Source organism: Oncorhynchus tshawytscha, linkage group LG05 (assembly GCF_018296145.1).
Source record: "Oncorhynchus tshawytscha isolate Ot180627B linkage group LG05, Otsh_v2.0, whole genome shotgun sequence".
NCBI lineage: Eukaryota > Metazoa > Chordata > Actinopteri > Salmoniformes > Salmonidae > Oncorhynchus > Oncorhynchus tshawytscha.
In genome coordinates, this window is record NC_056433.1 from 64,028,365 (window position 1) to 64,054,079 (window position 25,715).

The following is a 25,715-nucleotide window of genomic DNA, read 5'->3' on the forward strand; positions in this document are numbered from 1 at the left end:
GCTTTTATTCAGGTCCTCACAGTGTTTGGAATGGCAACGTTTGTGTCTTTCAAAGATATGAGTAATTGGCAGCAGTACAGGTTATCTGGGTTTGTTGTCGACCAACAATTTTTCATTGAAGTTCAAGATACTTAAAAAGAATGCTAACCTACTGTAGGACCTGAGTCACAGGAATAGACTGGATAGAGAGAGACAGTGTAATGCGTATGTGTGTAGCTAGTGAAGATGAGTCAGGCACAGGACAGCAGATATGAGTAATGTACGCAATTTTACTCAACAATAATCACAATACAGGTCAAATAAATTCAAGGCCACAATAATGGATCGCAATACAATAAACAAACAATCACTCACAAACAACCATGGGTGAACAGAAGGTTAAATAATGAACAAGTAATTGGGGGATTGAAACCAGGTGTGTAAGACAAGGACAAAACAAATGGAAAATGAAAAGTGGATTGGCGATGGCTAGAAGGCTGGTGACCACCGAACGCCGCCCGAACAAGGAGAGGGACCGACTTCAGCGGAAGTCATGACAGCACCTCCCCAATGACGCGCGGTACCAGCCGCGCGCCGACACTGACCTCGGGGACGACCCGGAGGATGAGGCGCAGGGCGATCCGGATGGAGACGGTGGAAATCCCGCAGCAACGAAGGGTCCAGGACATCCTCCACCGGCACCCAGCATCTCTCCTCCGGACCGTAACACTCCCACTCCACGAGGTACTGAAGGCCCCTCACCCGACGCCTCGGGTCCAGGATGGCTCGAACAGCATACGCCAGGGCCCCCTCGATGTCCAGAGGGGGTGGAGGAACCTCCCACACCTCAGACCACCAGCCACCACCGGCCTGAGGAGAGACACATGGAACGAGGGATTAATACGGTAATCTGGGGGAAGCTGTAACCTGTAGCATACCTCGTTCAGTCTCCTCAGGACTTTGAATGGCCCCACAAACCGCAGACCCAGCTTCCGGCAGGGCAGGCGAAGGGGCAGGTTTTGGGTCGAGAGCCAGAACCGGTCCCCCGGTGTGAACACCGGGGCCTCACTGCGGTGGCGGTCGGTGCTCGCCTTCTACCGCCTCACAGCCCGTTGCAGGTGCACATGGGCAGCGTCCCAGATCTCCTCACAGTGCTTAAACCATTCGTCCACTGCAGGAGCCTTGATCTGGCTCTGATGCCGAGGTGCCAGAACCAGCTGATACCCCAGTACGCACTTGAACGGGGAGAGGTTAGTGGAGGAGTGTCAGAGTGAGTTTTGAGGCTGACCGAGACCCCCAGACATTCAATGAACGCCCTCCAGACCCTGGACGTGAACTGGGGACCCCGATCAGAGACTACGTCCTCAGGCACCCCGTAGTGCCGAAAGACGTGACTGAACAGGGCCTCCGCAGTCTGTAGGGCCGTAGGGAGACCGGGCAAAGGGAGGAGACGGCAGGACTTAGAAAACCGATCCACAATGACCAGGATCGTGGTGTTGCCCTGTGAATGAGGAAGATCCATCAGGAAGTCAATCAACAAGTGTGACCACGGCCGCTGTGGAACAGGCAGGGGTTGTAACTTCCCTCTGGGCAGGTGCCTGGGAGCCTTGCACTGGGTGCACACCGAGCAGGAGGAAACATAAACCCTCACATCCTTGGCCAAGGTGGACCACCAGTACTTCCCACTAAGACAGCGCACTGTCCGACCGATGCCAGGATGACCAGAGGAGGGTGATGTGTGGGCCCAATAGATCAACCGGTCGCGGACAGCAGACGGAATGTACAGACGCCAAGCGGGACACTGGAGAGGAGTGGGCTCTGTACGTAACGCCCGCTCGATGTCCGCGTCCAGCTCACACACTACCGGTGCCACCAGGCAAGAGGCCGGGAGTATGGGAGTGTGATCCATGGACCGCTCCTCTGTGTCATACATCCGGGACAGTGCGTCTGCCCTGGCATTCTGGGAACCTGGTCGGGAGGACAGGGTGAACACAAAACGGGTAAAAAAACATGGCCCACCTTGCCTGGCGAGGGTTCAGTGTCCTCGCCACCCGGATGTACTCCAGATTGCGGTGGTCAGTCCAGATGAGAAAAGGGTGTCTCGCCCCCTCAAGCCAATGTCTCCACGCCTTCAGAGCCTTGACAACAGCCAACAGCTCCTGGTCCCCCACATCATAGTTTTGCTCCGCCGTGCTGAGCTTCTTCGAAAAGAAGGCACATGGGTGGAGCGTCAGTGGCATACCCAAGCGCTGAGAGAGCACGGCTCCTGTCCGAGGCTGGCCTCGGACGCATCCACCTCCACTATGAACGCCAAAGAGGGATCCGGATGGGCTAGCACGGGAGCCGAGGTAAACAGAGCCCTCAGGTGACCAAAAGCCCTGTCCGCCTCAGCCGACCACTGCAGTCGCACCGGTCCCCCCTTCAGCAGTGAGATAATGAGAGCAGAAACCTGACCAAAACCCTGGATAAACCTCCGGTAGTAATTGGCAAACCCTAAAAAACACTGCACCTCCTTTACCGTGGTTGGAGTCGGCCAATTACGCACCGCTGCAATGCGGTCGCTCTCCATTTCCACTCCTGATGTGGAAATCCGATGCCCTAGGAAGGAGATGGATTGTTGTAAGAACAAGCATTTCTCAGCCTTGACATATAGATCAGAACAGGCGACCAAGCACCCTGCGCACCAGGGACACATGCTTGGCGCGTGTAGCGGAGTACATCAGGATATCATCGGTATACACCACTACACCCTGCCCGTGCAGGTCCCTGAAGATCTCATCTACAAATGATTGGAAGATTGAAGGAGCATTCATCAACCCATATGGCATGACAAGGTACTCATAATGACCTGAGGAGGTGCCAAATAGCCGTCTTCCACTCATCACCCTTCCGAATACGCACCAGATTGTACGCACTCCTGAGATCCAATTTTGTGAAGAAGTGTGCCCCGTTCATTGTCTCAATAACCGTAGTTATCAGAGGTAGCTATATCAGAGTTATCAGAGGTAACTATATTTCACCGTGATTTTATTGAGACCTCGATAATCAATGCACGGGCGTTAACCGCCATCCTTCTTCTTCACAAAAAAGAAACTCGAAGAGACGGGTGAAATGGATGGCTGAATGTACCCCTGAGGCAGGGATTCAGAGACATATGTCTCCATAACCACCGTCTCCGCTTGCGACAGGGGATACACGTGACTCCTGGGATATGCAGCGTCTACCAGGAGATCTATCGCACAATCCCCCCGTCGATGGGGTGGTAATTGAGTCGCCTTCTTTTTACAGAAGGCGAGAGCCAAATCAGAATATTCTGGGGGAATGCGCACGGTGGAGACCTGGTCTGGACGTTCCACCGTAGCAGCACCAACGGAAACCCCTAAACACCTACCTGAGCACTCTCGCGACCACCCCGTGAGAGCCCTCTGTGGCCAAGAAACAGTGGGGTTATGACAAGCTAACCAGGGTAGGCCTAGCACCACAGAATACGTAGGAGAATCAATAAGGAAAAGACTAATCTTCTCCTTGTGACCCCCCTGCGTTATCATACACAAAGCTGCGGCGACCTCCCTGATAAACCCTGACCCTAATGGTTGACTATCTAAGGCATGAATAGGGAAAGGCATATCCACAGAAACAATAAGGATCCCTAAACTATGAGCTAAACTTTTATTAATGAAATTCCCAGCCGTGCCTGAATCTTTTAGCACCTTATACTGGGAATGCAGGGGGAAAAAAATCAGGAAAAGTGACAGAGACAAACATTAGTGCAACAGAGGGCTCTGGATGAGAATGGTGCCTACTAACCTGGGGTGATGCCAGAGTGCCCTGCCTGCCTTCTCTATTCCCAGAGGAACCAACCCGGCACCGACCAGCAGTGTGCCTTCTGCCTCCGGTCTCCCTGTGCACCATTCCTCCCAATTCCATAGGTTCGGGGGAGAGGGTGCAGGAGGATGGAACAACCAGACCCCGATCTAGACGTCCACAAGTAGCCAGCATGTTGTCCAGCCTGATGGACATGTCCACCGTCAAAGGTTAGGGTGGTGTCTTTACAGGCCAGCTCCCGACGGACGTCCTCGTGTAGACTACAACGGAAATGGTCGATCAGGGCCCTGTCACTCCATCCAGCGCCGGCAGCCAGGGTCCTAAACTCCAGAGCAAACTCCTGTGCACTCCTCGTCTCCTGCCTCAGATGATAGAGGAGCTCACCCGCCGCTCTGCCTTCGGGTGGGTGGTCGAATACTGTCCTGAAATGGCAGGTGAACTCCTCAAAATGGTCCAATGCCGCATCCTCCTCTCTACACACAGCGCTGGCCCACTACAGGGCTTTCCCGGTGAGGCATGAGACTAGGGCGCAACTCTTGTCACGGTCCGATGGTACTGGGGAAGTTCAGTTTAAGGAGAAAACCCTGGCAGCCGGCAGTATCTCCGTTGTATCCCGTGGGTAGGGAAAATGGATCTTCGGTTCAGGAGGAGAAAAAGCGTTCAAGGGAGATCCCGGTTGTGGTGGTGGTGGCGCTGGAGAAACTCCCTGTCTCTCCCAGCGGTCCATATTCTGGACAATGCGATCCATGGCGGCGCTCAGACTGTCAATCTCCTCCGCTTGTTCGATGACGCATTCCTCCATCTCCATGAGCGAAGTGTCTTCTCCTGCTGACTTCATATTTTTGGTCAGAGATTCTGTCAGAGTCGTGTGTATAGGTGGCAGGGAAGTCAGGCGCAGGAGAGTCAAACGGAGTGTAAATGGAGTCTTTTAATAAATGCCCACTTAACATGCTCCAAACACTAATATCTACATACAGAAATATACATGGGTATGAGGACCCGTCACGCACCTATACAACCATAAAACAACACTGACAAAAAAAAACAATCTCTGACAAAGACATGAGGGGAAACAGAGGGTTAAATACACAACAGGTAATGAATGGGATTGAAACCAGGTGTGTGGGAAGACAAAACCAATGGAAAATGAAAAATGGATCAATGATGGCTAGAAGACCGGTGACGTCGACCGCCGAGCACCGCCCGAGCAAGGAGAGGCATCGACTTCGGCAGAAGTCGTGACAGATACATTAATCCTCTTGCGAATTGAAGGAAATTAATGAAACACAGAGACGAAAGATAAAAATAAATATTGGTACATTTTTTGGGAAGCCTGGCTTCCCTTGGCATCCATGAATACACACCACTGATCTGCAGATTAGGGGCTGAGGTGTGAGGGGTGACGTTGACCTGTGTGAAACAGGCATAAGGGAAAAGAGCACAGGGGAACCTGTGATGGCATGGCAACACACGTGGCTGTGTTGGGGTGGTAAAATAAAACTCTCCCCCTGTAGAGCTCTACCTTGGCCATGTGTTTGACTTGAAACATTCCAGAAGCGTTAAATGATTCCTGAATGAAACCCAATATATCCTCCTTCTTGCCCAGTGCTAGCTCCAGTTCAGTCGGGTTTGATCATCCCACCACAGTTCAAAGTTGTCCTCTATGAAAGGCTGTTGTTTTTTCCCCTGGTTACTTCCTTTATTACAGGTAAACGTCCATAATAATTTCTGTCTCTTGGTTTGGGAGCAGATCATCTTTGATGAATGAACCACCCATATGAAAGGGGACCAGGAAGTGTCTCTGGGAAGCTTCTGGTTATTCATCAAAGACCCTCCACGCTCCACCAGAACCAGAACCTCCGTTACCTCTCTCAAACAACACACAGGCACACAGCAAAGCATTCTGGAGGATCCTACACTGGAGCCCTGCTAGAATACCTGAAAGACCTGAAAGAGAACCGACCGCTGGGTAATTCCCTATCCAGCAGCATATCACAGAGGCATAGCGTAGAGTGGAGGTCTGTTGCTCTCAGAGTTCAGAGACTACTATGTAGCATGACTTAGATATATCCTTTTACTCTATCTCAGACCTCATATATCAAAGTCTATACTAAAAGTAGAGAAAATGAGACATTTATCCTCAACTAAGTATTATTGAGACAGCTATTTAGCATAGGGTGCTTGTAAGGTGATGTGCCTTTATGTTACGTGCATGGGTGTTGCCAGACTTTAAACTATGTGTTTCTTAACTATAGAGAGTGTTATTGCTTGCGACTGAAGAGCATGTGGGAGTTTAGTTAGTGTGTGGGCTGAGGTTATGTTTGTATATATAGAAGGACAGAGGGCAACTTAATGAGATGTACGAGACAAGACTGGATGACAGATGCCAACGGGGGGGACCTTACGCAAACAAACCAACTGAAGACAATGTCAATCAACAGACCCAGATTAGAGGTCAGAGTTTTAGGCTCTCACTCAGGACTGAAATCCTTCCTCTCCCCTTGAAGAGAACAGAGCGCAGAGCTAAGAACTGAACTGACCCATATATAAACTACACCGCAGCACATTGAAACAGGCTGCAGATATAACTTCAGTCCCATATGACTGTGAGAACACTGAATTTTTTAAGGCTGGTGGATCGCTGTGTTTAGGGAAATCGCTCAATAACATTGATTATTGTTTCGGTCATAGAGCTATTATATCATAGCCTTCCATAGTGACAGATCTCATAGTGATTAAGGCAAGTTGATTGCCAAAGTTTTACTGTTTAAAGCATCTGGTGAAGTTTATAAAGGCTGTCTGACTGTCGCTGGCTATTCCCCAGAGCCCCACACACAGAGATTTCCATCGCCAGAAACCAGGTGTTTGTTTATAATTGGCTAGCTGGGCGAGAGATCTGAAATGCCAGACTTAATCCCTCAAGTGTGTAACTACCATGGACAGGAGATTGCATATCAGCCATCAATTGAAATACAGTATTCTGTAGAATGTTGATGTTGGAATGTTTACCATTGCTGCATAAGACTACCTCTTTGGCTTGCCCCCAGTTCTCAGGATGACAGAAGGGGAATTATGCATAATCAGATAGAAAAGAGAAAGCGGGAAAACAAACTTTCTGATATCATCTCACTAAAGAAAGGTTCTCTGCCAAAGTTTACAAAGCCTCCATGATTTTGTCATACCGGGAAGTCCCCCTTTACTGGTAGTGAGGTGAATATTTGTGTTTCTATGTTAAACGAACAGTAGGTATTGTTAAAGTGATGTCTGAGGTCAGTAGTGTGGTAGGTTATACAACTTGTACAGAGTCAATGCAGAAAGCAGGAAGGTAACAGAAATGACGTCAACATCTCACCAGTTCATATTAGACAATGTGCTATTCTTACCTTTTCTTACTGCATACTGTTTGAGTATTGGGGTAAGGATGTGGATGCCTTTCTCTATAAACTATAAATCCAGACCACTGTATAAACCACATGCAGTGTATCTGTCGTAATGGCAGATTGATGACATACACTATGTGATCTGTGTCTAACAACTAAACAAGATTAACCAAGTAAATTAGATATTGATATCTGGTTTCGCAATATTGGTCTTTTTTTTAGCAGTACACACTCATATGAACCTGGTACACTCACATGAACACATAAGCGTGCCAGGGTTCACACTCGCACACTCACACATGCACACACAAACACATACAGTCTTGTACAGCTAACCTTGTGGGGACACACAATTCAGTCCCAATCAAAATCATATTTTCCCTAACCCCTAACCCTAAACATAACCCTAGCTCCTAACCATAAATGTAATTCTAACCCTAACACTAATTCTAACCTTAACCCTAAACCTCCTAAAGATAGCATTTGACCTCGTGGGGACTAACAAAATGTCCCAAGTTGGTCAAATTTCTGCTTGTTTACTATTCTTTTTCAGAATTCTGATCCCCACAAGAACAGTTAAGCACACACACACACACACACACACACACACACACACACACACACACACACACAATCAATCAATCACATGTATTTATAAAGCCCTTCCTACATCAGCTGATGTCACAAAGTCCTGTACAGAAACCCAGGCTAATACCCCAAACAGCAAACAATTCAGGTGTAGAAGCACCAGGAAGAAACCTAGAGAGGAACCAGGCTATGAGGGGTGGCCAGTCCTCTTCTGGCTGTGCCCGGTGGAGATTATAACGCACACGCACACGCACACACACACACACACACACACACACACACACACACACACACACACACACACACACACACACACACACACACACACACACACACACACACACACACACACACACACACACATGTAGTTTCAGGGGTGAAGAGTGCATAAACACGTGGGATCCCCATCGTCTCTGCTCATAGTTAGCTCTGTTTTACAGCCCCTCTTTATTCACGAATCTACAGCTGGTTTTTTTTTGCATTGAAGTGAAATCACACATTTTATACATTTATAGATCTCACAAGCTCTTTTCCACACTCCAGCGACACTTGTAAATGCAATCCCTCTCTGTGGAGGGTTTTATGGTGTAACCCAATGAATTGCAAGAGGAGCAATAATGTATTAGAGTTCTTTCTCAATAGCTGCATGTGTGTGTCAGAGGAGGTCTGGTAATGTACAGCAGCATACATGTACTGTATGTGACTTGACAACGATTGGGAAGTCAGACCAGAGTTGGAAAAATAGATGCACCTGGTTTTAAACTGCAACTAACTATTTTCCATAAAAACACATTTCAAAACAAAGTTGTTCATCAGTGAATAATGCTGTAAGTCTGTCCGTTGTCTGACTTAGTGACAGGGGCCAAGGTCACTGTGTCTATGACATTAGTATGGACCTTATGCTCACTCACTGCAATCAAAACCACAGAGAAAAGCACTGGAAACATTAACTTTATTTTGACAGTACTGACTCCTCATCAAATCAAATCAAATGTTATTGGTCACATACACATGTTTAGCAGATGTTATTTTGAGTGTAGCGAAATGCTTCTGCTTCTAGTTCCAACAGTGCAGCAATATCTAAGTATTAATATCTAACAATTCCACAACAAATACCTAATGGTATAAGGAATGGAATGGAATAAGAATATATAAATATATGGATGAGCAATGACAGAGCGGCACAGGCTAAGATGCAATAGATAGTATAGAACAGAGTATATACATATGAGATGGGGAGGCAGGTAGCCTAGAGGTTAGAGTGTTGGACTAGTAACCAAAAGGTTGTAAGATTGAATCCCTGAGTTGGCAAGGTAAAAATTTGTTGTTCTGCCCCTGAACAAAACAGTTAACCCACTGTTCCTAGGCTGTTATTGAAAATAACAATTGGTTCTTAATTAACTGACTTGCCTAGCTAAATAAAGGTAAAATGAATAATGCAAGATATGTAAACATTATTAAAGTGACTACTGTTCCATTTATTAAAGTGGCCAATGATTTCAAGTCTGTATGTAGGCAGCAGCCTCTCTGTGTTAGTGAAGGCTGTTTAACAGTCTGATGGCCTTGAGATAGAAGCTGTTTTTCAGTCTCTCAGTCCCAGCTTTGATGCACCTGTACTGGAAAAAGAACCCAATTGTCATACTTGGGTAAAAGTATAGATAACTTAATAGAAAGTTCCTCAAGTAAAAGTGGAAGTTACCCAGTAAAATACCACTCATGTAAAAGTCTAAAAGTATTTGGTTCTAAATATACTTAGGTATCAAAAGTAAATGTAATTGATAAAATATACTTAAGTATCAGTGGTAAAAGTAAAAGTATAAATCATTTCAAATTCCTTGTATTAAGCAAAGCAGACGGCACCATTTTCTTGTTTTTAAATTTTCTGATAGCCAGGGGCACACTCCAACACTGAGACATAATTTACAAAAGATGCATTCGTGTTTAGTGAGTCTGCCAGATCAGAGGCAGTAAGGATGACCACGTGTTTTCTTGGTAAGAGTGTTAATTGGACCATTTTCTTGTCCTGCTAAGCATTCAAAATGTACTTTTGGGCATCATACAAAATGTAGGAAGTACATCATTTTCTTTAGGAATGTAGTGAAGTAAAAGTAAAAGTTGTAAAAAATATGCATGGTAAAGTAAAGAACAGATACCTCCAAAAAACTACTTAAGTAGTACTTTAAAGTATTTCTACTTAAGTACTTTACGATACTGCCTGTACTGACCTCGCCTTCTGGATGGTAGCAGGGTGAACAGGCATTGGCTCGGGTGGTTGTTGTCCTTGATGATCTTTTTGGCCTTCCTGTGACATTGGGTGGTGTAAGTGTCCTGGAGGGCAGGCAGTTTGCCCCCGGTGATGCGATGTGAAGACGGCACCACCCTCTGGAGAGCCCTGCGGTTGTGGGTGGTGCAGTTGCCGTACCAGGCTGCGATACAATCCGACAGGATGCTCTCAATTGTGTATCTGTAAAAGTTTATGAGGTTTTTAGGTGTTGGTAATCAAGCCTACTACTGTTGTGTCATCTGCAAACTTCATGATTGAGTTGGAGGCGTGCATGGCCACGCAGTAATGAGTGAACAGGGAATACAGGAGGAGGTTGAGCACGCACCCTTGTGGGGCCCCAGTGTTGAGGTTCAGCGAAGTGGAGATGTTGTTTCCTACCTTCACCATCTGGGGCGGCCGGTCAGGAAGTCCAGGACCCAATTGTACAGGCCGGGGTTGAGACCCAGGGCCTCAAGCTTAATGATGAGCTTGGAGGGTGCTATGGTGTTGAATGCTGAGCTATAGTCAATGAACAGCATTCTTACATAGGTATTTCTCTTGTCCAAATGGGATAAGGCAGTGTGCAGTGTGATGGCGATTGCATCGTCTGTGGACCTATTGGGGGTGGTGAGCAAATTGAAGTGGGTGTAGGGTGACAGGTAAGGTGGAGGTGATATGATCCTTGACTAGTCTCTCAAAGCAATTAATGATGACAGAACTGAGTGTTACGGGGTGATAGTCATTTAGTTCAGTTACCTTTGCATTCTTGGGTACAGGAACAATGGTGGCCATCTGAAAGCATGTGGGGACAGCAGACTGGGATAGGGAGAGATTGACTATGTTCGTAAACACAACAGCCAGCTGGTCTGCGCATTCTCTGAAGACGCAGCTAGGGATGACGTCTGGGCCGGCAACCTTGCAAGGGTTAACACGTTTAAATGTCATACTCACGTCGGCCACAGAGAGGGAGAGCACACAGTCCTTGGCACTGTAATATCCTCAAAGCAGACAAAGAAGCTGTTTTTAGTTTGTCTGGAAGCAAGACGTTGGTGTCCGTAACATGGCTGGTTTTCCTTTTGTAGTCCGTGATTGTCTGTAGACCCTGCCACATACGCCTCGTGTCTGAGCTGTTGAAATACGACTCCACTTTGTCTCTATACCGACATATTGCTTGTTTGATTTCCTTGCGGAGGTAATAACTACACTGTTTATATTCGGCCATATTCCCAGTCACCTTTCCGTGGTTAAATGCGGTGGTTAATGGGCCACTTGGATTTAACCACAAACTATGTGTTCATCAATATTCAATTAGTTCTCTCAGTAATTCAGTGTTTGAAATAATCGTATAACATGTGGTAGACATCTGTAACAATTTTTGTCCTCTTCTGAGGAGGAGTAGGAAGGATCGGACCAACACGCAGCGTGGTAAGTGTTCGTCATATTTTTAATTAGAACTGAGCTCCTGACTGACAGGCGGCTCTGGCAGCTCCTGACTGACGGGCGGCTCTGGAGGCTCCTGACTGACGGGCGGCTCTGGCAGCTCCTGACTGACGGGCGGCTCTGGCAGCTCAGGACAGATTGGCGGCTCTGGCTGCTCAGGACAGACGGGCGGCTCTGGCAGCTCAGGACAGACGGGTGGCTCTGGCAGCTCAGGACAGATGGGTGGCTCTGGCAGCTCAGGACAGACGGGCGGCTCTGACAGCTCAGGAGAGACAGGCGGCTCTGGCAGTTCCGGACAGGGGGGAGACTCTGGAAGCGCTGAACAGGAGGGAGACTCTGGAAGCGCTGGACAGGAGGGAGCACCAGAAGGGAGGAGACGGAGAGACAGCCTGGTGCGTGGGGCTGCCACCAGAGGCCTGGTGCATGGAGGAGGCCCCGGGAGGACCAGACCGTGGAGGCGCACTGGAGGTCTCGAGCACCAAGCCTGCACAACCTGTCCTGGCTGGATACTCCCCGTAGCCCGGCAAGTGCGGCGGGGTGGAACAGACCGCACTTGGCTGTGCTGGCGAACCGGGGACACCGTGCGTAGGGCTGGTGCCATATAACCCGGAACGAGGAGACGCACTGGAGACCAGATGCGCTGAGCCGGCTTCATTTCTCCTGGCTCGATGCCCACTCTAGCCCGGCCGATACGAGGAGCTGCGATGTAGCGCACCGGGCTATGCCTGCGCACTGGGGACACCGTGCGCCTCACGGCATAACACGGTGCCTGCCCGGTCCACCTCTCTCCACGGTAAGCACGGGGAGTTGGCTCAGGTCTCCTACCTAACATAGCCACACTCCCCGTCTGCCCCCCCTCCCCCAAGACATTTTTATGACTGCCTCTCGTCCCTGTTGCGCTGCCGTGGTAACTCCTCATAATGCCGCCACTCTGCTTTGGCTGCCTCCAGCTCTTCCCTGGGGCGGTGATACTCCCCAGCCTGTGCCCAGGGTCCCTTTCCGTCCAAAATCTCCTCCCATGTCCAGGAGTCCAGAACCCTCTGCTCCTGGTTACCACGCTGCTTGGTCCGGTTGTGGTGGGTGATTCTGTAACGAATCTCCTCTTCGTCTGAGGAAGAGTAAGAAGGATCGGACCAATACGCAGCGTGGTAAGTGTTTGTCATATTTTTAATTAGAACTGAGCACTACACAAAATGAAAACAAAACAGTTCCGTGTGGAAAACACAGACACAGAAAATAATCAGCCACAACCAAAATGGGGAAAACAGGCTACCTAAGTATGATTCTCAATCAGAGACAACGATCGACAGCTGCCTCTGATTGAGAACCATACCAGGCCAAACACAGAAATACAACATAGAAAAACGAACATAGACTACCCACCCCAACTCACGCCCTGACCAAATTAACACAAAGACAATAAAGGAACTAAGGTCAGAACGTGACAACATCAGCATCTTTGTCAAATTAGACATGAGAAAATATCTCATGATGTAATTGTAATTGCATGTATTTTTCTTACAGAACTCATAATTATCAAACCTGAAATCATATCATGATTTTTCCCATTTAAAGCATAACCTATGTTTCTGCACCAGATAAATCCAACATGGCAGCCGAACACAGCCAGCATATTCTAAACAGGCGACCCAATCACAGCCAAAGAAAATTGTTACTTGGCAACATAGGGTAAAACAGTTCCTCACTCCAGCGTTGGCATGTGCTATACATTTATACATGAACATCAGGCATTCCAGGGCTTCTGAAGGTTCCTCTCTCCACTTACAGAGTCTACACTGAGACACATGATACGTATGCTGCTTATTAAACAGAGCTTACTGTAATTAACCCTCACAGATGCTTCAGTCTTCTTCTCTCAGAGTGATGAGTAAAGAGTAATGGGTTTCATAACGTGTTACAGATAAATGACAGCCTGTTGAAAAGCAAGAATACAGGAACACACTTCCAACAAACTCAATTAAGCCAAACACTGTTTCGCCCTGTTTGCTGAACTTGGTAAATTATTCACAAAGTCTTTGCTGAGAATCTGTCATTAAAACATCATCTTCAAAGTTGTTAAATTGCCACAGTATTTATCAAGTCCCTGTGAAGTTAATGTACGTGATATGGCAGTATAATTATGTCTTATATTCAGTAATATAGGATAATTAATATATACATTATACAGTACACTAGATGTGATTAAAGACGGTGCTGTGCAATATAGCTGAGAACATGTGAAAAATCATCTTATCGGTCAACATACACATCTGGTAGGTGAAACCAGGGGAGGCCATTGAGACAGGATATGAAAGGAGGTCTTTCTCTGTGTTTACCTGTTTACACTGGGAAGACAGAGCAGATAGGACAAGTCATCCTGAAGTGAATCAACATGTTGAAAGATTATGAATAAGATTGAGATTGGGATAAATTACACCTTTTTTAATTCATCAGCATCCTTTTTTTAACCATGCCCGTAAAACAAGGAAGCACTGTAATTAAATTAGTATAACTTCAGTGTAGATTTACATTTTAGTCATTTAGCAGACGCTCTTAACCAGATCGACTTACTGGAGAAATTAGAATTAGAAAATCCCTTGCTCAAGGACACATTGATAGAGTTTTCACCTAGTCGGCTTGGGGATTCGAACCAGCGACCTTTCGGTTACTGGCCCAATACTCTTAACAGAAATAAATAACATACAGGTACAGTATTAAAGCTGAGCAGACAGACTAAATGTGGCATAACCCAGCCATGCAAAAAGGCAGGAAGCAACGTTTACCCTGCACTTATTGCAAGCTAAAAGTGGTATCAGGAGCTGGTCCTTGACTGTGAATGGTCCTGGTTCTGCATGTCTAGGCCTCCAACACCTCCCTCTAGACCTGCAAAGCACACAGAACATAGAATGTGTTTTACAGAAAGATCTGGCAGCAAGTATGTCTTTCTCTCTCTGCTCCCTTGCCAATTAGTGTTCTTCCTCACTTCAAAAACCACCCTCCTCCACATTCCCATTCTGGCATGCAGAGCACAGCACCTTCCTCTTTCTGTTCTATTCTGTTCTCAACCTGCTCTACCTCACCAGGCTGGACACACAGTGACACAAACATGAAAAGAAACCTAAAAAAAAGGGCTGATCTTCCCATTTTTAAACATGGAGAGTTGATTTTTACATTCTCCAGCTGGAGTTTTCCTTCAGCGTGTGGAAGCAATCAGTTAACAGAGAGAAAGAAAGGGAAGGAGAGAGAGAAGGAGAGAGAGAAGGAGAGAGAGGAGAGAGAGAGGAAACTGAAAGCGAGAGAGAAAGAGAGAGAGAGAGGGGAGAGAAATTAATAGAGAGAGAGAGAGAGAGAAAGGGAGAGCGAGAGAATGAAAATTGAGCGATCACAGACTGGTGCATCACCAAACCCCTAGGATAATTTATGGAACTCTTAAAATGCTTGTTAAAATAAATTCTGGTGTGAGTGCTTGGGCAATTGTCCACCAATTGATGCAGCATTGTTGCTTTTTTTGTCGGTGAGGATGAAGGGTCAGTTTGTGAAAATTGAAACATTTCCTTTGTGTGTCTGGCCTACATGCCCCTCATCAACCCAGGAAAGCCACTTCAAAGCCTGTTAGTCACTCAACGACTGGCCCAATGGAGTGGATTGTAAGAGAACACAATTTCCACATCTTTGTCTCATATTGGTTCAAATGATGTACCCAGGAAGTCATTGTCAACCATATGACTGAAATTATGTGACTGTGATGTCTGTGTGCAGTTGGCTTCAGAATTTTAATAGACCAACCAACCGCCCATCCAATAATAGCTATTTATTGTCTGTGTTCTCTATCATCCAACATTTTATGACGTGTGTCCCAGTGGAGTACACTCGTAGACATACTAGCGCGTGGGGAAATCCCTCTTTGAACAGGCACGAATGTCTTCATCCACCACATGGGGTTTGAGTGAATGTGTACATATGAAAGTTCAAATATACAGTAGTGAGTCATTAAAACCTGTTAAGGCTACCCCCTACTTTGTGCAATTTCCGCCTGAAGACATACCCAATTCTAACAGCCTGTAGCTCAGGCCCAGAAGCAAGGATATGCATATTCTTGTTACCATTTGATAGAAAACACTCTGAAGTTTGTGTAAATGTGAATTGAATGTAGGAGAATATAACACAATAGATCTGGTAGAAGAAAATACAAGGAAATAAACAGGCGTTTTTCTGTTCTTTTATTGTTGTTGCATCTTTAAAATAAACTAGAACATCCAAATATTCAATTATGATACTGTGGATACTTTCAAATGAGAGCATAAGTAGGCAACAGTATTTGCCCAAAGTTTCAGACAGATACCTCTAGGAATGAGTGAGGCACATGCCATTGGGCATGAGGTCACCCAGGTGTCCCTCACAAGTTTCCCAAATGTACCCAAGTGGCCGAATTGGTACAATTGATACATTGATGAAAATAACTATATACAAAATACAAAAAATTATTCAAACACCCAAAAAATATATTGGAAAATTGAAGAAAAAAAATGAACATTTCCAAAAATTTTAAATAACATGGGTAACTATTTACACGTTCAATGTTGAATAATGTGAAGACCCTCTACACAATATTGTGTTGCTGATGCCATAGCCCATAGCAGTCTCTTCCAGCTGTGAAGCAGAGGGTCACTGAACAGGTGGTGCAGCCGACAGAGGATTTCTTGTGGCAAAGAGCACAACGAAGCCTCCTTACTGTGCTCTTTTGCACTCATCCCTGCCTGCAATAAGGAATTTAAAGTGTGAATTTCTCTGTGTGTGCATATGTGGTATGTACCTCCATGCTTACATGGACTAGTATGCATGTGAATGTCTGTGTGTAGCATCGGTGAGATACAAAGCCTCTTTAAACCTGGCTAGGACACTTGGTGCTCCCAGGGGCAGAGTATGACTCTGCTGTGCCCCCGTTGGGCCTGTAAGTCTGATGGATGTGTTCTGTCCAGGCAAGGTGGCCCTGTGCTTTCATCAGGCTGTCTACAGGCAGACAGGCCAGGAGCGATGGAGAAGCATCACATGCTTCCTGCACTGGAGATAAAACGACCATCCTATGTCACCACGCGGGAGATAAAACAACTCTGCTCTTCACAGATCATACATCAACGTTATGCAGACTGAGGACAGGAAACTGCAAGGTATGCTGGGTAAGTGACACACTTCAGAGATGGATGTCTTTAATCTGAGGAGTAAACATAAATTATCCTGCAGCACGGGAGACTCTTAACCACGGGAAGACATTTTCAAGTGAGGAGATCTAGAAATGTATGTTGAAGTGCAACAAAGAATAACAGCAGAAATGACTGTAATAACCATACAACTACTGATAATGGTAATTAATGTATCTCATTTTGATTTTTCACTGTGAACCTGGCATGTTTTACGGTATAAATCTGATATCTGACATAAAAAATGTCCTTTGTTAGCGTACGTACGTCTGTGGCCAGAGACGCCCCACTGGGATTTGGCATGTACAGACTGAGTAAAAGGCATAAGATGACACACACCCAAAATGTTTTGTGGAGGTGCTGACTAACAGAGTCAGCTATAAAAAGAAAGAACATGGAGAAGGCACTGCGTGCCGACACGTTGGTTGCTATACCCATTTCAATCCAGTACAGGCTTAAATTAATGCACAACAGAGAATGAATGCAATGTGGGATTTTATGAAATCATTTGGGGTAATGCTCCTCAGAGCCAGATTCTGATGACAGGTAGCCATTTGCTGGGCAGCTGGCATCCAACCCACCGCTAGGGTAAAGGAGTGCCAATGTTGGGCCTTAAGGTTATTATAGCTGGTGCTGGTGGTGGTGAGGTGAATGGTTGTCGACAACTGTTGCTGAAAAACAGCAAGTGAGAGAACATAGATAAGTTGACATATAAATACATCCCAAGATTTACACCCATTGGTTGAGAGGGAGGAAAGTGATAATTGCAGGACTGAGTCCAAAGGTTAAACAGCAAGTTGCAGAATGTGCATCATTGTTCCGTGCTTATAGGCTGAAGGTAAATAGGGGAATGACATTCTGCACATGGCTAATAGCAAAGAGAAGAATGAGACGCTATGCTGATTATGATACATTTGTATCCATGCCCACTATGCCAGTAGAATAGGAAACAAAGTGAATTTTGTTATGCTGCTTGATGAAGTTTAAAGAACATTTAGACCAGCCTTCCTGAGTGAACTTTTGTAAACGACATTAAATGTTTGGGAACATAATTACAGTGTGCGACCTTCTTTCTGTATGTACAGACCGGATGACAGACTGACACCTCCCTCAGTGACACTCTTCATCTGAAGAATGGTTTTCCTGTTTCGCCTTTACTGGCACCATAATGACTCATCAACAGCAGTACTCTTTTACCGCCTTTAAAGATATTCTATGAGAACGCAAATCAGCTGTCACCCAACTTAAAGGGGTCTCTTCAGCCCTCTTATCTGGTGTGTGTGTTTGTGTGTGAGCGTTGCTGGAGACGGATAGAGTTGTGGATGGTAATAATATACTCTGGGTGGAAGGGGTCTGACAAACAGCTGACAGACTTGTTTGGCGGTTCCTCCTGTGTTCTCCACATTTCAAGTACAATTACACTTGATTGTTCTGTTATCCAGTGAGTGCTCTGAGCTCCAGTCACCCTGTCATCCTACTCTTTGCCACTTACCCAAATGTGGTTTTCATATCCCTAACATGGTTTAGATTTCTCAGAGGAGCAGGGCTGCGTTTCCACCCTCTGTGTCCGTGAACTGGGCCGCTGGGTGGATTACGGCGTGGTTGAGACACCCGCTGCTCGCGGGGGACTGTTTATTTGGAGAGCAAGCCCTCACTCCTGCTGCAACACTACCACCCAGACGAGAGCACTACATGCCTTAACTATTGGAGTTTGAAATGAGGCACTATTAAAATGAATGACCTCCATTAAAGCAGTATTAGCTAGAGGACAGATGCCTTTGCCGGTGGGGTGAATGTGGAAAGCAGGGGGGGACACTTGACCCGACACACAAGTGCCTGAATAAACAGCTTGGCAGGTTTTCTTTCTCTCCATCTCTCTTTCTAAAGTCCCAGTGCGACTGCCATCAAGATTACAACCACCTGGCAGTGCAGTCCAGCTCCCCCTTCACCAAACATTTTAATCATGGATGAAATTAATTTATATGTTGCAATAATTGTCCCTAATTGTTTCTTTGAAAGGAGTGAGGCCGGCAGCATCTGGCTGACATATGGCAGCCTGCCCGGCCGCCTGGCTGTTGGGAGAGTGACTTTGTGCCCAGCATGAAAATGCTGGCCCTAATCCTTTCCCTAATGCCCTTTGAGCTGTAATGGAGGTATGTCTTGGTGTTGACCTGCTGGCTGAGGAGGTTGCCTGAGTACCCGGGGTAGGTGTAATGTGCTAATCCTCTCCCCCAGTATGTGTGAGCCCCAGTGGATCTGTGTCACCACAGGGCCTGGCTGTCTGGTCTGGACCTGTTTTTTTAGCTCAGGAATTCAGCAGCACAACTCCTTATTCTGGAGTTCTCCTGTCTGATGACACATTCCATACTCCTTATTCTGGATTTTTCCTGTCTGATGACACATTCCATACTCCTTACTCTGGAGTTCTACTGTCTGATGACACATTCCATACTCCTTACTCTGGAGTTCCCCTGTCTGATAACACAATCCATACTACTTACTCTGGAGTTCTGTCTGATGACACATTCCATACTCCTTACTCTGGAGTTCTCCTGTCTGATGACACATTCCACACCCCTTACTCTGGAGTTCTCCTGTCTGATGACACATTCCATACTCCTTACTCTGGAGTTCCCCTGTCTGATGACACATTCCATACTCCTTAATCTGGAGTTCCCCTGTCTGATGACACATTCCACACTCCTTAATCTGGAGTTCCCCTGTCTGATGACACATTCCATACTCCTTACTCTGGAGTTCTACTGTCTAATGACACATTCCATACTCCTTAATCTGGAGTTCTCCTGTCTGATGACACATTTCATACTCCTTACTCTGGAGTTCCCCTGTCTGATGACACATTCCATACTCCTTAATCTGGAGTTCTCCTGTCTGATGACACATTTCATACTCCTTACTCTGAGTTCCCCTGTCTGATAACACATTCCATACTCCTTACTCTGGAGTTCTGTCTGATGACACATTTCATACTCCTTACTCTGGAGTTCTCCTGTCTGATGACACATTTCATACTCCTTAATCTGGAGTTCCCCTGTCTGATGACACATTCCATACTCCTTAATCTAGAGTTCCCTTGTCTGATGACACATTCCATACTCTTTAATCTAGAGTTCCCTTGTCTGATGACACATTCCATACTCCTTACTCTGGAGGAAGACTCTGGCAGTGCCGACCCCGGACCTGGGACCCTCGCAGCGGGCCCCGGACAGGCGGGCGACTCTGGCAGCGCCTGACAGGCGGGAGATTCTGGCAGCGCCTGACAGGCGGGAGACTCTGGCAGCGCTGGACAGGCGGCAGACTCTGGCAGCGCCGGACAGGCGGGAGACTCTGGAGGGAGGAGACGGAGAGACAGCCTGGTCCTTGGAGGAGGCACGGTATAGAATGGGCTGTGGTGGCGCACTGGAGGTCTCGAACTAAGGGCCTGCACAACCGTGATTTTAGCCTGGCACGTGTGGGGCGCAGTCACAGGACACACTGGGCTGTGCAGACACACGGGAGACACAGTGCTCAGCGCCGACGCAGGATATCCTGGCCCAAGGAGACTCACTGGAGGTCTGGAGAGCAGGGCTGGCACCATCCATCCTGACTGGATCCTCAACCTAGCCCGGCAGATGCGGGGAGCTGAGATGTAGCGCACCGGGCTAAGAACCCCCATTTGCCCTCAGAACAGCCTCAATTTGTCGGGCATTGACTACAAGGTGTCAAAAACTTTCCACAGGGATGCTGGCTCCAATTTAGCTGGAAGTCAATTGGATGGTGGACCATTCTTGATACACATGGGAAACTGTTGAGAGTGAAAAACCCAGCAGCGTTGCAGGTCTTCACATCCTCAAACCGGTGCGCCTGGCACCTACTACCATAACCTGTTCAAAGGCACTTAAATCTTTTGTCTTGCCCCTTCACCCTCTGAAGAGCACACATACACAATCCAATGGTTCAATTGTCTTAACCTGTCTCCTCCCCTTCATCTACACAAATTGAAGTGGATTTAACAGGTGACATTAATAAGGGATCATAGCTTTCACATGGATTCAATTTGATTTGATTTTGATTTGATTCACCTGGTCAGTCTGTCATGGACAGAGCAGATGTTCCTAAGGTTTTGTACACTCAGTGTATATTCTGGTGAGTCCGTTGAGAAAATGTAAGGTATACTGTATTTAAAGAGATGGCTTTAGATAAATGTACTAAAAACCTTATTGAATGAAAACTCCAAGAGAAAATATGTTGGCCAGCAAGTGGGACGGTTTTCAGAGGTTGAATTACATTTATTCAGCAAACACAATGGAACCACACCTAAAAAGCCCATTACAAACCTGCATAAGGTAAGTCTGAATGCCAACTACTGAGAAGTGCATAGGAAAGGCCTGCATAGGAAAGGCCTGCATAGGAAAGGCCTGCATAGGAAAGGCCTGCATAGGAAAGGCCTACATAGGAAAGGCCTGCATAGGAAAGGCCTGCATAGGAAAGGCCTACATAGGAAAGGCCTGCATAGGAAAGGCCTACATAGGAAAGGCCTACATAGGAAAGGCCTGCATAGGAAAGGCCTGCATAGGAAAGGCCTGCATAGGAAAGGCGTAAATCTGAATCGGGCCCTTAGTGCCTCACAATTACTTCATAGTAATAGTTTAAGGATGGTGATAAATCCAGGCTGAACTGTTTTGGCCTCTTGTCTCCAGGATACGGGGCTGTACTCACACACACACACACACACACACACACACACTGGTGTTATCCATAAAAACAAACATTATCACCTACCACAAATCATCTGTCCTCGGTTGCAACACTCACTACCGAGTTGAAAACCGAGGACGTCAGCACAAGAACTGTTCATCTGGAGCTTCATGAAATGGGTTTCCATGACGGAGCAGCCACACACAAGCCTAAGATCACCATACGCATTGCCAATCATCGGCTGGAGAGGTGTAAAGCTCGCCGCCATTAGACTGGAGCACACTGGAGCAGTGGAAGCACATTCTCTGAAGTGATGAATCACGCTTCACCATCTGGCAGTCCGACAGACGAATGTGGGTTTGGTGGAGGTCAGTAGAACACTACCTTCCCAAATGCATAGTGCCAACTGTAAAGTTAGGTGGAGAAGGAATAATGGTCTGGGGCTGTTTTCATGGTTCAGGCCCCTTAGTTCTAGTGAAAGGAAATGTTAACGCTACAGCATACAATGACATTCTAGATAGTTCTGTGCTTCCAACTTTGTGGCAAGTTGAGGTCCATACAGTATGGTTTGTCGAGATCTGTGTGTAAGAACTTGACTGGCCTACACAGAGCCCTGACCGCAACCCCATTGGACACCTTTGGGATATATTGGAACGCCGACTGCGAGCCAGGCCTAATCGCCCAACATCTTTGGAATGAGATGTTCGACAAGTCACGTACTTTTGGTCATGTAGTGTATGTTGTTACACTTTGAGAGGAGGTGGAATTCTGAATGAATTAAGTCAAGGTCAGAATATGGCGTATTTGTAAACACACCTCCACCACACATGAATTTCTTTGATATCCACCCCAAAGGAATAGCGGGTGAATAGCATGTTATTCTCATGCATAAGGTCAAGGTCAGAATACGCGAGAGAAAAGTGCATCAAAATGGAATTGTGTTCCGTTTATGCACGCTTCACTCAGGTTGGAATCCCCCTAAATAAAGAGTGTGATTGCCTTGTCGCCAGCGGTGCAAAAAGTCACTCCACATGAAGGTGATTTCAAGAGATGCAAGAGTCTCTGTGCCATGGCTACAGGGCTGAGTGATGGGTTTCCAGTTGGACCTCACACACACACACACATGCACGCACACTGGTGTTATCCATAAAATAAACATTATCACCTACCAAAACAGGGCACACATACCAGACTCAATCGGTGCACTTAAACACTGAACCATGCCCTTGTGTCGATAGATACACACACAGGTTGCCATTGAAGAGGCGATTATTTTTCTCTCTGCCTGAGTGATGTTTCAGTCCACTTTTGAGAGCCTGTCACTCATCCCCCATTCATTGGATGTCCTTGATGATGACATGTCACATCTGGAAGCTCTTCTGTGTGTTTGATACATAGACATTCTCATAGACATTTATTTGCTCTGCTTTCCCATGGGTGGGTTGTGCTCCTGTGATGTGAAGAGGGAAACCAAGACCTCCACAACAGCAGTCAAGTCAATTGAAATCATTCTGTTATTCACCACCTCAAGTGTTTTTTTTTCAAAGGTAGGGCATTTTGGGAAATCTGGATCTGCACCCAAAAAAAGTGTTTAGGACAGTTGTTTAGAATCAACCCTTTAATGCCATTTGCTTTCTACAGGTGTGGCTGCAACCTAAGTAAAGCCAACCTTTCCTACATACAACATAGCAATATCAGTGTCTTGCACACTGAATAAATGTGTAGCCACTGGGCCATGTTAGAGTAGGATATTGTTTCACAGGAGAAAGTGACACTCGTCTAGATGGACTCCTGGGCACTGAGACACACACACACTTAGTTTTGGAGTGTAAAAACTGTTTGACATCAAAAATCCTAAAAAACCTAACCCTAATACTAACCCTAACCCTTAACCTAACCATAAACCCACCCTAAACCTTAGCCCTAACCCTAACCATAAACATGAACCCTAACCCTAATCATAAACCTTAACCCTAACCCTAAACCTTAGCCCTAACCCTAACCTAACCATAACCTTAACCCTAACCCTAAACCTAACCTTTAAGCTTAAAATAGCATTTAAACAAATTTAGGACCTGAAAAAAGTCCTGACTTCTCAAAAAAGTGATTGTTTCCTACCTTTTCAGAACATTCAGGTGAAATGTTAGGACTTTGGGGTCCTGACACACACACCACTGATGTAACATCCCCCCAGAAGAGGCCAGTCTGCTTCCAGTTTGATTGTACATACTTACTGTTGATGTACAAAGGGCCGGATCCACTTTCAGGATACGCTTTTAATGAAACTCAAACTGTAACACATTTCAGATCTCAGAACAAAGAGGGAGAATCAAAAGCGTCAGAGGAGGCGACCTGGGGTAGAGCGTGCTCTCCGTTCTAAACACAGCACCTCGCCATGATGATCCAACTGTAAACAAGACCTCTCTGAAGCCCATCTCAATTACCCAAACAGGTGGGGGAAAGAAAGCTATGTTGGTATTTAGAGTTAAAGCTAAGTGATATAAGCATAAACTACAATTTAAAGTCATGTTTACTTCCACAGCAGTAGAGCCTGAGAGAAGAGGCTACTGAAACTAACTGGCAAAGCTTTGAAAATGATTAAACTATTTAGAAAATCTGTTAAATTAATGTTAATCCTTAACAAATGTGCTCAGCTGCCATCGAGAGTTGAGTTATCTTAGACGCAGCGAGGACATATGAAAAGTATCGAATGCAAATAGAACAATATGTACGTCAGCAGATAAGTTATGACTTTTCAGCAGCTTTGAAAAGCCACACAATTCCATCTTAATAAACAAACGTATTATGAAGTTATGGAGTGAGAGATTTATTGGAAATGTTATAAATCACAACAGTCTCTGTTAAGTAGTGGGTTGTTCCACCCAGAAGAATGAAAGGAAATGCCATGGGGCCTCAAACCCGCTGTAGTGCTGCCTCCGCCTATGTAGAACGTAACAGTGCATTATGCAAGGTTTTTGATTCGATTATTGAATTGTTTGCCTGAATATAATTTGTATCATTAGTCTAAGGATTCATAGATCAGAATGGGTTTTGAATTATGTAAGTTAACTTCACAGAAATTTTTACAGAGTTACATGTGAGGTTGATGAGAAAACCACAAGTTTGATTGTGGGTGCTGATATTCTTTAATGTACTTATTTGGTGTATCTTGTATCATCAGCCTACAGTATACATTCTCAGTGTAACTACTTCACCTAGAATATAGGCCTTCAAGCCCCGAGCCCTGAGGCCACAGCATTGTATTGTACAGCCCTGTCCTATTACCTCTCCCCCTGGAGCCCGGGTTGGTGGGCCATCCGGCCTCCCCCTGGAGCCATGGTTGGTGGGCCATCCGGCCTCCCCCTGGAGCCATGGTTGGTGGGCCGCCCGGCCTCTGCCTGGAGCCCTGGTTGGTGTTGCTGCCCGGCCGCCCAGCCTCCCCCTGAAACCCTGGTTGGTGGGCCGTCGATGCGCCCCCTGGAGCCCTGATTGGTGGATCAGAACACACCTGTGGCCAGCGATGTTCAGAGCTGATAAATGCTCATGCTTAATGGAGCTTGGGAGGAGGAGCTCGCTGCTTATTGGCCATGAAGAACACACCATTTTAAATGGCTCTGATCAAAATGGTTCTTACAGAGTGGTTTAGCGCTGCCCAGTGTGAGTGGTCCACAGTTGTGTTGTGCATGAGTAAATGGTAATGGTGATGGTATCAGTTTAAACTGAGTGGCGGGATAAAGAGATGTGAGATCAGCGATTGTAAAGGTTTGCTGCAGGGGTTAAATAAATATTCACAGGGAGAAACAAGTGGAAAGTCCTACAAACACAACATTGTCAGTTACTGAAGCAGAGCGAGTGAGGTTTGGCGTTTAGACACAGAGCCCTGGTCTACACCACCTCATCAAAGACTATCTCAAGGACATAGACATAAACGGTCAGAGCCCTGGTCTACACCACTTCATCAAAGACTATCTCAAGGACATAGACATAAACGATCAGAGCCCTGGTCTACACCACCTCATCAAAGACTATCTCAAGGACATAGACAAATAAATATTCACAGGGAGAAACAAGTGGAAAGTCCTACAAACACAACATTGTCAGTTACTGAAGCAGAGCGAGTGAGGTTTGGCGTTTAGACACAGAGCCCTGGTCTACACCACCTCATCAAAGACTATCTCAAGGACATAGACATAAACGGTCAGAGCCCTGGTCTACACCACTTCATCAAAGACTATCTCAAGGACATAGACATAAACGGTCAGAGCCCTGGTCTACACCACCTCATCAAAGACTATCTCAAGGACATAGACATAAACGATCAGAGCCCTGGTCTACACCACCTCA

At 46.3% G+C, this 25,715-nt stretch overlaps 1 protein-coding gene across 1 annotated transcript in view; it reads right to left on the reverse strand.

The window, feature by feature from the left end:
• The window catches only part of LOC112251590 (chymotrypsin-like elastase family member 3B), a 113,772-nt gene extending 89,028 nt beyond the window's left edge, over positions 1-24,744 (reverse strand). The window contains exons 1-2 of the mRNA XM_042322714.1: positions 24,657-24,744; positions 19,840-19,923 (exon numbers count right to left, since the gene is read on the reverse strand). Coding sequence (XP_042178648.1) covers positions 19,840-19,923; positions 24,657-24,744 — 172 coding nt within the window. The remainder of the gene's footprint in view (positions 1-19,839; positions 19,924-24,656) is intronic.
• Between the last annotated feature and the right edge of the window lie 971 nt (positions 24,745-25,715).